At 41.7% G+C, this 13333-nt stretch overlaps 1 protein-coding gene across 2 annotated transcripts; it reads right to left on the reverse strand.

Annotated features, from left to right (window-relative positions):
* Positions 1-499: 499 nt before the first annotated feature.
* Positions 500-13013, reverse strand: ints13 (integrator complex subunit 13). Of its 2 annotated transcripts, XM_036148947.1 has the most exons (18): positions 12660-13013; positions 12185-12433; positions 8235-8309; positions 7910-8112; positions 7745-7825; positions 6740-6830; positions 6517-6645; positions 6199-6222; positions 4552-4636; positions 4283-4375; positions 3510-3599; positions 3252-3430; positions 3007-3171; positions 2750-2904; positions 1326-1556; positions 1107-1237; positions 763-898; positions 500-695 (listed from the first exon to the last, which is right to left on the reverse strand). In XM_036148947.1, exons 2-18 carry the CDS (start codon positions 12407-12409, stop codon positions 659-661), a joined length of 2130 nt encoding a protein of 709 aa, XP_036004840.1. In that variant the 5' UTR covers positions 12410-12433; positions 12660-13013; the 3' UTR covers positions 500-658. The 2 variants fall into 2 exon arrangements, with proteins under 2 accessions (XP_036004840.1, XP_036004841.1); XM_036148948.1 differs by lacking the exon at positions 6199-6222.
* Positions 13014-13333: the final 320 nt, after the last annotated feature.

Here is a 13333-nt window from a genome sequence, read left to right on the forward strand (position 1 = left end):
GACTTTTAACATATAACAATGCATGTGATCCCATAAATCCAGAATTTAATGTCTCTGAATTGTCTGTGTTGGTTCTGTGCAGAATTGACACGTAGTAAACAACCTAATTTTCAAAATCAAGTTTAGTGTTTTCACACCTGTTTTTATCAAAAGAAGATTTAATTTATTCATAATTATTCAATAATGCCACTCTTGCCTTTACTAATAAAACCTGTGATTAAACTTTTTTCAGTATGTACGCCTACCAGCGTTAGTGATATGTTGATTCCACTGCGCCCTCTGCTGGTCAGAAATGTCCCGCACCATTCAAACAAATTTCAGATTATAGGGACTCCATTTTACTATTTGAAGTTCTATTCAAAAACATGAAATTGTTATATTACAACATTCAGAGCACGTTAACAGTAAAATAGCAAATTTTAGTCATTTGTACATTTATAAATACATTTTTTTTGGTGGTAACAATATTGTTTCCTCTGTTGTAATTAGCAGACTTGTATGTTTTCTACAGACAGCTTTTATTGGGTAATACAATATGTAAAGATCATATCTACAAAACGATGTGTAAAAAAAAAAAATTAGAAATTTCCCATTTGGTTGTCCAATTCAGTTAATGTCTACATCGGAGAAGATGATGCAGCTGATCCGTTGAGGGGGATCATCTAGTGGCTTTTCCATTTTCATGGGCATCCATCCTGTAAAGAAAGAGTAGAATAAAATCACAGGTTCAACCCTCAAGAACAGGACAGATGCAAAACGCACCCATTCTCCTCTTTGAGGTGCTGGTACAGCTCGAACTTGCTGTTCACTGAACTCGCTCTTCCAAAAAACTCCTGGTGCTTCCTAGAGTTGGCCACAGTGATGCGATTGGTCCACATGCTGAGGAGTGTGGCAGGACCTGCACAGAGCAAAGACCATCAGGGTCCGTTGTTTGAGACACACCTTGGTGGTTTTTTTTAGTTTTTACCTTCTGTATATTCAGGTTTTATCAGAAAATGTTTCACACTCTGAACTTAATTCAAGACAGACACTTAAAACCGTCAGCTTTGGTTTCTTTGTGCTCCATATGTGCTACAGAACAGAGATCTGACAGCGAGTGCGGGAACCTTTTGCTCTCTCTGGAGGCTGAACGTCCTCTGGGATCAGGCGAGGCTTCTTGTTGAGCGGCTCTGGTGAATCCGGGGAATCTTTGATCACTTCCGACTCCTGATCATCCTTCTCCAGCAAACCCTTTAGTCTGTAGTGGAGTGACAAATGTACAGATATGAGTGGAAGATTACGACTGATAAGAGCTGCACGTGCAGACAGGAAACCATCAGGGTGACCTCTCGGATTCCTGCCAGCTCTTATCTTCCGTCTCCTTGCTGCCGTTCTTCTCTGTCCTGTCCTCCCTGTCTTCCCTCTTCCTCCCTCGCTTCTTCCTCTCCTCCTCCTCGGGAGGTTTGCTGCGGCAGGCGACGATGCAGTCCAGAACCCGCTGGTGTCTGTCGGTGGCGCCGGCGTGCGTCTTCACCAGCGTTTCCAGCTCGTTCCACATGATGCGGTACTGCTCATCCCTGGTGATCACAGCGATTCAAACCCATTAGAAACGCTGCTCATCCCCTTGGTGTCCCAGACTGTGATTCTTGCTCATTCCAGTGGGTAATACAACGGTTTAGATCCATCATGGTTCTATTTGCAAGATAAATATCAAGGCAGTTAACTATCATAATCTGAACTGGGATTAAAAAAACGATAAGCTGCTGACATAATAAAAAAAAGATGAGCGGTTATATCACAAGATCTGGACTCCAAATGGAAACAACTTAAAGGAGCTATAAGTAATACTGACACCTTGTGGCTCAAGTCGGTACAGCAGCTTGCCAATCACAATCTAATATGCCGTTTTTTAAACGGTGTGCTGCTGTTGTGAATTTTTGCTTCCACGTTAACGATATAAAATATAAAGTATTCTGTTGTAGTTCTTGTCCGCTTCTCTTACTAGCTTCAATGTTAGCAGGCGGCTGCTCGTTTGCCAAGATAAAATACCAAATGCTGCGCTCTGTGTTGAGAATACTGGGAACTCTCATTTGATTGGCTCAGGAACCAGGAAGTAAACATGGGCTACAAACTACGCTGAAGTAGTTCTGGACCATACCTGTAGGTTTCAAAAGAAGAAAAAGACACGTGACTAAGACATTGTTGATGGAGAGGACTGAATATTTAAAAGGCAATGATAATGATTTAGGTTGATTTTACAGAAAATCTTACTTATAGCTCCTTTAAGGAGAACTGCAGTGGATGCTGTTTAAAAAAAAAAAAAAAAAAACACAATCGTGACCTGGGAAAAGGGGCTAGCAACAAAAAGGTGGAAAATGTTGATTTAATTCAAGTAACTTCATATCTGCATTTAGTTATTGTACGAATAATTTACAGGGTAAATTATGTTTTTTTATTTTATTTTAGAAATAACTGTTCAGCACCACTACATTATGAAGCACAGCAATTACTTGAACATGTGATTCTAATTCAAATTAAAAAAAAAAAAATCCATCCTTATTCTGTGGAGAGTTTAGTATGGGCTGAGGTGTTACTCGTCATAAAAAGGTTTAAGGTTGAAATCAAAGCACATTCACCTGGGATGGATGGCTTAAGAAACTACTCTAAATCCAACTGAGAAGTTCTGCTGATGGCCATTTCTCCAGGTTGCATTCTGGAAGGCAGTGCAGATGGAGGACCCTATATCCCTTTTAAAAAGCTCTCCAAATACCTCTTGGGGCCTTTGCCTCTGGATCCGACCGTGGAGATGGGGAGCGGGTCGTTCTTCCTCTCCATGTCGACCAGGTTGTAGATGGTTTTCTGGCAGGTGAGAACATCCTCCTCGGTGAGAGCCTCCTTCACTATCAGGTTGGCCAGAGGGACCACCTGGTGGAGATGAACAAAAGCACACACAGAGGTCTCCAAGTGCTGAACACCTCCGATTGGATAAATACAGTAAGCCGTGGGAGATCTCCCAGTGACGCTCACTGCCTGCATGTTGAAGATGGTGGTCTGGGAGATGATCATCGGCCAGTATCTGGTGTAGCGCTCCAGCTGAGCCTTGGCCCTTTCTACTGGCAGCTTCCCCGAAGGCTCGTAAGAAGACTCTGCGACAGGAGTCAGCCGGTTGTCCCTCATGAATTCACCAAAATCCTGAGGGGAGACGGCAACGCTGCGATTAAATCCTGAATTCATGCGTCGTCGGCGCTGCTGCTGTGGGGAGCTGAACGCACAGTGATCCTGTAGTCCGTCACCCGGCCGCCGCAGCCCTCGCTGATGGAGGGCGGGTCCTCTAAGGTGGAGCGGTTGCTGTTGAGGACATGCAGGAAGATCTCGCCCCCGTGGCTGCTCAGCATGTGGCTGATGACCTTTGACCCAGACTTTCTGGGCTGCTCCAGCAACACTGACCTCCCTGTGAGCACAAGAAAATCAGCAACCATCTGGAAACGTTATAACTTTTAAAGGAAGTGGGAAAGGTGTCTGCAGTTCACCGTTGAGGAGAAAGTTTGTCAGGCACGATGACGGACGACTGTTTACGTCCGTTGGGGAGATGCGGTAAGCTCCAGTGCAGTAATGCAGCTCTGCAGAAAAAAAATATATATTGTAAACGTGTTTTTAATTATTAAACCCAACAATGCACCCTTAATGTGAGAGATGTCAGTATCCTAAGGAGTAAAGCACTTTATATAATGTTCTTCATAAATCTTAGTTACTTCAAGATTATTTAACTAAACACATAGATGCCTACAAACACAAATGTAAAGCTGCACAGTTTATCGAATCCTAATAGTCGCTGTTTAAGAGTGGACAATCACAATGCACTGCTATGATTAACTATTCGGTAGGCGATTATATTATAGGTGCAATGCATTTAAACTAATTTGAAATGCTTTTTTTTTTTTCTAATCTGTAACCCCAGGTTTGACCTGCTGTTTTATAAGTTGATCTGTGGTACAACCTTGAGTTATCCGTTTGGTTTAGTTTTTTATTTGCCTTTAGGAAACGATCACAGCACGACATGGAGCTTAACTGCGTCTGTTGTTGATTTTTTTTTTTAGATATTTCTTCTGATTTCCTCAGTTTGAAAGAAACTGGATAGAGAGACATTCCTAAAGCCATTAAGTCATAACACAGATGATAACATTCAACTTCAAAAACTGTGAAATATGAATGTGCAACAAGTGTAAAAGCTTTCAAATTCATTCATGACTTATGGGTAAATAAAAAAAAATAAAAATAAAAAACTGGTGTGCATTGTGCCCACCGATGCTGTTGGTCCGTGGCGTGCACCATTTCAGCGTCATGGTCTCTTTGACTCCGTTCTCCCGAGTGCTCGTACCTGCCATGTGCAAGTCCCCTGCAGATACACACGGCAAAGATCAGTTATCGGCTTAAAGAGACACCATGCTTGTTTTACAGAAGGCCGGCGCTATGCAAAGCCTAAAGAAGGAGGAACTAAAATGATTGCCCAACTACCAATGAAGTAACCGTTCAACTAAAACGACCAAAACGTGTATATGACGAAAGACCCACCACTTTTAAAGAACTCCATGTGAGCGTCTCTGTGATGCAGGAGCTCCACGTCGTAATTTGCCGATGTGTTGGCATGCTGCTCTTCCTGTGCCGTCGACACGGAAAGTGACAAGAGACGATTAAGCGCCGACAACCAGAGCTCGGGTGCAAACAGATATGCAGAAGCAAACGTCAACTCTGCTTGCTGATTTCATGTTCCGAAAAGGAAGAATCGAGGACGGCCGAAGTAAAAAGGGAAAACAATGACTCCTCAGAAGAAAAAAAAAAAAAAAATGGCTGACGGGCAGCTGGAAAGAAAGAGCTGCCCCCGTAGCTTAAGGATCACGTCTGCTTTGAACACTTTGCAAACCCGGAAGGCAAAAAACTGCTTTAAGTTTGTCAACCATGTACAGCGCGTCGCAAAAGTATTCAAACATCTGATACTTTTTTTCTGCCTTTTTTCATGTTAAGGCAACAACCTTTCATGCATTTTGGGGGATTTTATCTAACAGCCTAACTCAGAGTAGTGGATAAGTGTAAACTAAAAGGAAAACAATGCATGGTTTTCAAAGTTTAATCACTTGGGGTATCTCTGCCACTTTCCCCATTCAACTGAAATTAGGCCTTGACTTTGACTAGGCCATTTTAACACTTGAATATCCTTTGATCTAAAACTCTTCCCTTTGCTGTGGTCTCAGACAGACTTTCTTCCTATATTAATGCACCTTCTTATCAACTCATCCCTGCTGCCCTGACTGTGCGCAAAGAAAAGCCTCCACACAGAAAGCTGCTGCCACCACCGTGTTTTCAGGTTGCTGCTCGTCACACAGGTCACCTGCACTTAAGGCATTTAGCAAACAGGACTTCTTAGGGCGTTATTTAATAAATGTCAGCTTGTACGACTAATAATTCTCTCAAAAGATTCCCCTAAAGGAGCTGAAGCCGTCTGCAGCTCCTCCAGAGTTCCCATGGGCCTCTTGGCTGCTTCTCTGATTAGTGCTGTCCTTGCCATGCCTGTCGGTTTTCCATTTTCAGATCATAGATAGACCAGTAATCTGTCATATGGTTAAAGTTTCTGATTTTTTTATTAACTATACCCTGGTTAGGCGTCTTCTGGTTGGACAGGCTTTTGTTTAGGGGTATTAGCGCAAGGAGGCCTGAATGCAAATGCATGTCACACGTTTCAAGAGGTTGAATATTTTTTGCAATGTACTGTACATCTGGATAACACTTATGGAGATTGAACAGTTAACGGCTAAATAACGTTCAGACTTAATGAGACGGCACAAGGGAGCACACGGACACGCTAAATGGATCAGAGGTTCCCGCTGGAGGAACGAGACTCAAAAAAGGAAGGGAAAAACAGAGCAGAGTCGGGGTGGAAAACTGTTCAGGAACACACACTGACGGTGGGAAGTAACTCAGAGGAGGCAAGGCTGGTCACATTTCCACTCAACAGTGACATCGTCCAGGTTGTTAAAGATTTTAATCTGGTAAGAAAACGTATCGAATACGGTCAATTCTTGCTCTTTAACCACATTTTCAGACCAACGTTGCCCGTTCTCTGATCGAGCCTCGGCACCAGAACGACAGCTTCAACAGCGGAGCTACATGCCGTGAACTCTTCCCTACTCCTAGCTTTGTTGTGTGTGTGATCAGAGTACTAACCTGTTCGCAAACATTTAATGTGGGCTAGCAAAACAGAAAATACAGCATGAAACCAGCAGCACGTTCACAGTCGTATCAACATGCAGATGGGGATGAGCAAAAAAAAAAAAAAAAAGATAAAAGGGGGGCTTGAGAGAGAGAGTCACTGCGGCGAGTCAGCGAGCAAAAAGAAAAACAACGGGGTTTAAGAGAGGAGGAGGCAACAGAGATTTAAGCAATTTCAACGGGGAAAAACAAACGAGCACTGTGATCAATTTATGTGGGTGAGCAAAACCACGCACACACAAAAAAAAAAAGGAAGGAGGAGCAAGCGTTTACCTTCATGGGGATGTTTGTTATGGTGGTGGAGGCCAGGTCAAAGTGCTGCTGGACCAAAATGTTCAGTTTGGAAGCCAGGTGTCTCCCGGCGCGCACGCTGTGAACTTCACTAGTGAGCAGCGGCGAGATCTGCAGGAGGCATGGGTACAGCGTGGCGTTACGACACTAGCAGACGGGCAGCGTGTGAAACGTACAAGCCGCCCCCAAAGGTTTCCACCCACACCTCTTTCTTGGGCCGGTCCGACACCAGCGTGTCCTCTCCCTGTGGGTAGATGTGAATTACGACGAGCTCGCACTGCTGGATGGCCATCAACCTGAAACCCACAGAGGCAAAGCAAACAGGGGTCACGCTTAGGGTACGAGACTGACCGGACCACAAGGAGGCGCTAAGCGGAGCAAATCCAGCCGTCTACAGACCTTTTTTTTTTTTTTTTTTTTTTTTTTTAATACAAACTTTATTTACAGATAAAGAATATACAATTGCAGACAGTAGTATGCTCGAGGTGCTGGGGTAACAGAATCACAAGATTCCTTGAAACAGACAAAGGAAATTACAGATTATAAATCAACTTCATCTCTTAGAGTTAGAAGTTTTATAGCTTTAGAATTGGTGCATATTTTTAAGGAGTCCAAAAAAACTTTTACATAAGCTCTAAAAACAGTGAGGTTGGGTTTGTTTTTAGCAAATTTACAAACATGTATGTGAAATTTGGCTAACAAAATAAGAAAATTTAAAATATAATCTTTCCCAGACTTACTGTAATTGGAAATACCAAAAAGAACATGTTTAATATTCAATAGAATAAGTATATTACATTTCTTGTTGACAAAATTATTGAAGTCACACCAAAAGATTTTGCTAAAAGAGCATTTCCAAAAAAGGTGGGTCAGTGTTTCTTGTTCAATGTGACAGAAGGAACAAAGAGGATCAATATCTGCAATATATTTGTTCAATACTGAATTTACAGGATAACACCTGTGTAAAATTTTAAGGGAAACTTCCCGTACTTTATTTGATACAAAAAACTTTCTTGGCAACAACCATGTTTGTTCCCAATTGATATCTGAATAAAGATTGTTCCAAAAAAAGATTGAGGCAGGTTTGCAAACAGTATTCCTTTGGATTATTTCTCTTATATGTTTATTTCCAGTTTTAATACTAAGAAATGGATCTGAATTACCAATAAATAATTCTGGAAAACTTGGACGCTGGACGCCGTCTACAGACCTGTCGGAGCCCGCTGCCAGCTTGTTTTGTTCTGAAATAGTCTCCTGGATGTAGTCCTCCAACATCCGCACATTGGTGTCACTGACCAAAACAGAAAAATTAAAAATTAACGTATACATCGAAGCGGTACTATAGAATCTAAGCGTTATCTGGTGGTATTTTTACCTTTTGGCATTGGTTAGGCAGATGATTCGCCCTCTGTTGGCCACTCTCTCGGCCGTGTCCATCAAGGCGGTGCGCCTCTCGTGCTGCAGCTCCGTGATCTTGCACAAAGCCTCCACGGCGGCGACCAGGCCGTGCAAGATGCTGCAGCACTCGGGGTCCTCGCGCGGGTTCGGCGGCCCGACGGCGGCCAGGGCCGACATGAGCTGCAGTTCCAGGGGAAAATGCTCCGCGTGAGGAGGGCGCAATCCGTTCGAGTTGAAACAGAAACGGAGCCGCTTCCCCCAAAAGAGCCCCGGGCTTTTTTGGGAGACGGGCAGCCGGTTACCTCGTGGGTGCTCTGATTTTCCCGCCGCCAGCTGTTTAAGGTGTGGAACTCCGAATCGCTCACGATGTAATTCACCTGGAAATGACAGAGACGGGGCAAATTCGTTCAACTTAGTTCAGCCATGCCATATTTGACATACAATGTCTTATTATTGAAACTTTAGGCAACCTTTGAGGAAACGGTTGTCTAAAGCAGGGTTCCTACAGCATAGGCAAAGTTAAACTCAAGACTTAAGACTTTTTAATGCCACTTGAAATAAAAAGTTAAGACCAACTTCACGATAAACAAAATAAACCTGGTTGCGACAACTTTACCCAAATGTTTATTTTCACATAAACCATTTCTGGCCCAGTAAACATGTTTAAAATTTTGAAAAAACATTCCATATAAGAAGAAAGCTAAAAAACACAAATTGCAGATATATTTTTTAACAACTACTGAACTGAATTCACAAACGTTGTTTTGTTCCCTACTAAAATAAACTATAAATCAGTTTTAAAAACCACAACATAACCAGTGCCAACTCGTTTTCGCAGCTATGGTCCGGCCGCAACAGTTTTTATTGGTTCCGCAATCGGGATGGAACCAATAATGGTTACATTGGGCCGTTTGGTAAATTTAAAATAATAAATATCATTGTGTCAATTATTTTACTGTTTGGTAAGGATTACAAAAATAATTAAACAAATACAAACAACAAATCAATTTGTTTCCTCACCATGTGGATTAGGTGCTAAAAGACCCACAGCATCTAAACTCAGAGCAGAAATGATTGCGTTCTGCCTACAATATATTTCAACCAAAATTGCAATTTTGACTTTTCTCTGCATTAACCACAAGCAACAAAAATGGCCTCTAAATAAAGATGTTTGTAAACAAAGACTATTTAAAACAAGAACTTTTAATGTTTCTATTAATCAGAATATTGTTCAAGAGAACGGCTTTTAGTTGATTTGGACATCAATCCTTGTTGAACATAAAGTGCAACCAACAAGCAAGTCTATGTATTAAACTGATTGACCTGTACTTAATGCTATGTATGATTATATAAACTCTAAAACAAGTAATAAAATTAGACTAGAAAAATTTGCATTTCCTGCGAAAATGCACTGTGAATGCAGATAGCTGAATGATTAAGCAAAAGATGCAGAAGATCTTTGAAGAAGAGAAAAAATAGCTGAAAAGCATTGAAGAAGTTGAAGAAGTTGAAAAAGTTGAAGAATTTGAAAGAGTTGAAGAATTTGAACATAAAAGAACAATAGCTGAATGATTAGAAGAAGAAAAAACTGAGGGAAAGGCACCAAACATTTCCTAACTCATTCTAAACACTGAATGGTTTAACAAAGCAGAAGTAGAATTTCAAACTTGAATATACTGTAGCCATATTGTGGGCCTGCATTTCTAGGGAGTATAAGGGGTTTCGCCCCCCATTGAAAAAGCATTGGATGTTTGACACCTCCTAACTTAGAGATGCTTTACGTGACGAGGCCCAAACTTGTTGTGGAGCATTCTGTATAAAGGAGGTACAGACTCTGTAAAGCAGAAGTTTGTCCGAGCTTCCTAGAGCTACTTCCAATTAGCAACATGCTAACCATTAGCCGCTAACATGGTTGTGCTCAGGATCACCGGGTGATTGTACTCTGTCAGTTTGGTCCAAATCCTGTACTGGGAAGTGCCTCAAATAGGGGTGCCAATACTTAATGTCACCAAACATGACCAAAGTTCATGGGTCAGATTGGCCTCCTTTAGCAACTCAGCCTCACCACATCTGGGCCCAGAACTCAATATTTGACCAAAATGGTCAGTAGCGCCATTTCCCACAGGTGGGTGGTGCTGTATTGGCCAATTGGGTCGTGTCTGGGCATCATGCCAGGTCCTGTTGGAAGCAAAGGCCCAATAGGAAAGCATGTGAAATCCAAAATTGGACAGAAAAATGACACATAGCTGAAAGTCACTTGAAAATTTTAAAATGTCAAGAGGAAGTGACTGTGCGAATTTCAGATTTCTACATTAATCACAGCCGCTGCAGTGAGCGATGAAAGTTGCCATTGTATCTCAATGAAGCGTCCCCCTCTGGCCCTCAGAGTTCCGTCGTCATGGAAACTCACTGACACACCTGCAGCGGCCAATCTACCCAAGTGCAGAGACTTTGCTCACAATAAGTCCCATTGGATTATAATGGAGAACTTTGCCCCGAACAACGCTTCATATCTCCTGATCCCTAAATGGTAGCGACGTAATTTTTTCTGCGTTTAGTTCGTAACGGATAGGGGAAGAAGAAAAGCTATCGTTTTTTGCTGGAAAAAGTTTAATAAAGGCGTAAAAAATTATGAACTAAAGGGGTTTTTTAGGGAACTTGCAAAATCCTCTAAAAACAGTCCCGAACAAATCGCTCTAGCTGAAAAAGTATAAGAGATATCAAAACAATTATTTCACTGTGAGTATCAGCAGGCTTTTGAGGACTATGTTGCTCATTTTTATGTTTGTACAAAAATCGGTGTAGGCACAGCGACGATGTAAAAAAGTGGATCATGTGGAACAATGCAGCTCTAAAGCATTTTCAGGATTTTGCACATTCGCTACTCCCGAACAAATTGTTCCTGCGGAAAAACCGTAACAGTTATCCACAAAATTCCTTTTTTGTGAGTGCCAGAAGGGTTGGGACATTCATATGTGAAAGTCTCATGCCTGTACATCAAACGGTTTAGGAGTAGCGACGATGCGAAAACGTGTGATGTTCTGGATTTTCAGACGTCATTTTTCAAAACCGCTCCATAGGAAATGAATGGGGGAGGTTTCGGGTTTGTGTCGCTCTGAGGTGATTTGCGAAAAATCTATAAATGCTACACCAATGACTGTTACATTTCCTGAATCCAGACAAAAATTCCTACGTTTTGATGTATAATTTATGTGGATAGGTTGAAAATTGAGCGAGTGAGAAGAAGTTGTTCGGAGAAGAAGAATTTGTTGAATTTCTAGAGTGCGCACTCTATAACTGCCTCCTTGACGACCATAGCAACGCATGTTATTTGCTGAATTTCTTGAAAAGCCAAAAATATTTTAAGGAGGTACTATATGAAAATGGTAAAAGATATGAAAAAGCTGAAATAGACCATAATAGCTAAAAGATATCACTACATTTTAAAAGTTGAATGGCGTTTCTAGCTGAAAGTAGGCTGAAGCAGTAAGCTGTCAAAAAGCAGCTGAAATGAGCGGAATTTTAGTGAATTACATTCATTTCCTATGGGAGAAAAAAAGCTGAAAATTTGCAGAAAAAGCTGAATATTTTAAAAAGTTGAAGAGTTAAAAGTACAAAAAGACATAGCCATCCATTCCAGAAGAAGCTGAATAGTTTAAAAGTTGAATGGTTGAAATCGGAGAAAAATTGTAGGAGGAGAAGCGAAGCAAAGTTTAAACAGTAAAAACGCATTTGGAAGAATAAACAGGAATAATAATAATAATAATAAAGAATAAAGAGAAACAGGATCTCAAGAACTGTGAATGCCTACTGCATTCACAGTAATTATCTCACTGCTGCAACTGTCTTCCCTTCCATGTGGAGGCAAACCCACTTTAAACATTTTACCAACACCTAATGGACGTGTCTAATTCCCTAATTGTTACAGAGCCAAAAATTGCAGACTCTGCGATTTGGAAATTGCGTTTTTTTAAATCGCGATTATATTGAAAATGCGATTAATTGTTCAGCCCTAAATAAAAGGGAAGAGGAGCTAATTAACATCACATTTTTGATGCAGCTCACTGGAGGGTTGTGCTACTTTTAGAACAGGCTCGAGGGCACCATATTGGTGACTCCCTGCTTTAGAGAATGTTCTCCGAAGTGTAACATTCAGGAAATGTTCCCTAGACTAGACGAGGTTAGTGTCAGCTGCAGCATGAACTGCTTCATCCAAAGCCCAGACATCAGCAAAGCCAAAAAAGGATCCAACCAGCTTGTCCACGGGGTAGACATCGAAGAGGATCCGACAGTACTCCATCGAGCACTCCACGGCGCAGGTCCACAGGGACTTGGACACGGGGGCCAGGGGGATGACCCCTTGACCCCGGCTCTTGGTCAGGACGTCACACTCCACCTGCTGACGACTGGACTCGGCCATGTAGGGACAGTGGTCCACCACGAAGACGGTCTTGTGTGCCACTGAAAACATCTTCATGTTGCAGATCTGCAGCGTGTTAATCTGGAAAAAAAAAAAAAAAACAGAACATCACAAACGGTTTGCAGTCACACGAAGTAATTTAACGCGTCGATATGACGTCAATGATCGTTTTAGACTAGTGGCTGTGACGATTTCCATGAAAGACAGGAGTCGGTTATCGCATTCAAATGACGCCGGCTTCTTTAGACTAAGCCGCTGATATATTTAATGTTGACTGATAGGCTAAACAAAACACCAATTATCTCACCTGGTCTGAGAATCTGATGGGTCTATGAACGCTTATCGCCTTCGATAAAACGGTCTCAGGACATGTTTATAGCTGCTAACAACGAGCTAATGTCAGCCGACGTGCTAAACCAACCGCCACGTTAGCCTGTAAGCTAACGACAGGCGAACGGGTTTATGGCGTTGAGCAGCACAGGTGCTTAGTTAGCCATCGTGTCAGCTGTAAGGCATTCATGTATGACTCCTCTGAAAATCCCACTGTCATGTGGTTCGACCAGTTGCCCGTTAAAGCTAAGAACAGACAATACACGTCAAGATAATTCGGGCTAGCTGCTTTGTTATTAGCGGAAATAGCTTCGGTGTTCCGTCGCTCTTTTGAGTCCCCCTCGTTGATGAGTTGCCGTTAAAAACGTTCCTACTTCCGATCGATGATGTGTTTCAAAAAGTTGTTAACTTGGATGATTATAACTAAGGAGTAAAGATTAATTAAAAATAAATAAATAACATAATTCTGCCTTACCTAGAATTAGATTACATACTAACATAATATAATTTACATAAAAATTATTTTCAAAACATAATATTAATCTTATGCTGGTGAAGATTCTCAGTCATCCAGGTCATGGTTATTCCAAAAAAAGGTAAAAAACAAAGCAACTGGACTTGTTTTCCGTAGTTGAAGACGTTTCGCTTCCT

This window comes from Fundulus heteroclitus, chromosome 17 (assembly GCF_011125445.2).
Source record: "Fundulus heteroclitus isolate FHET01 chromosome 17, MU-UCD_Fhet_4.1, whole genome shotgun sequence".
NCBI lineage: Eukaryota > Metazoa > Chordata > Actinopteri > Cyprinodontiformes > Fundulidae > Fundulus > Fundulus heteroclitus.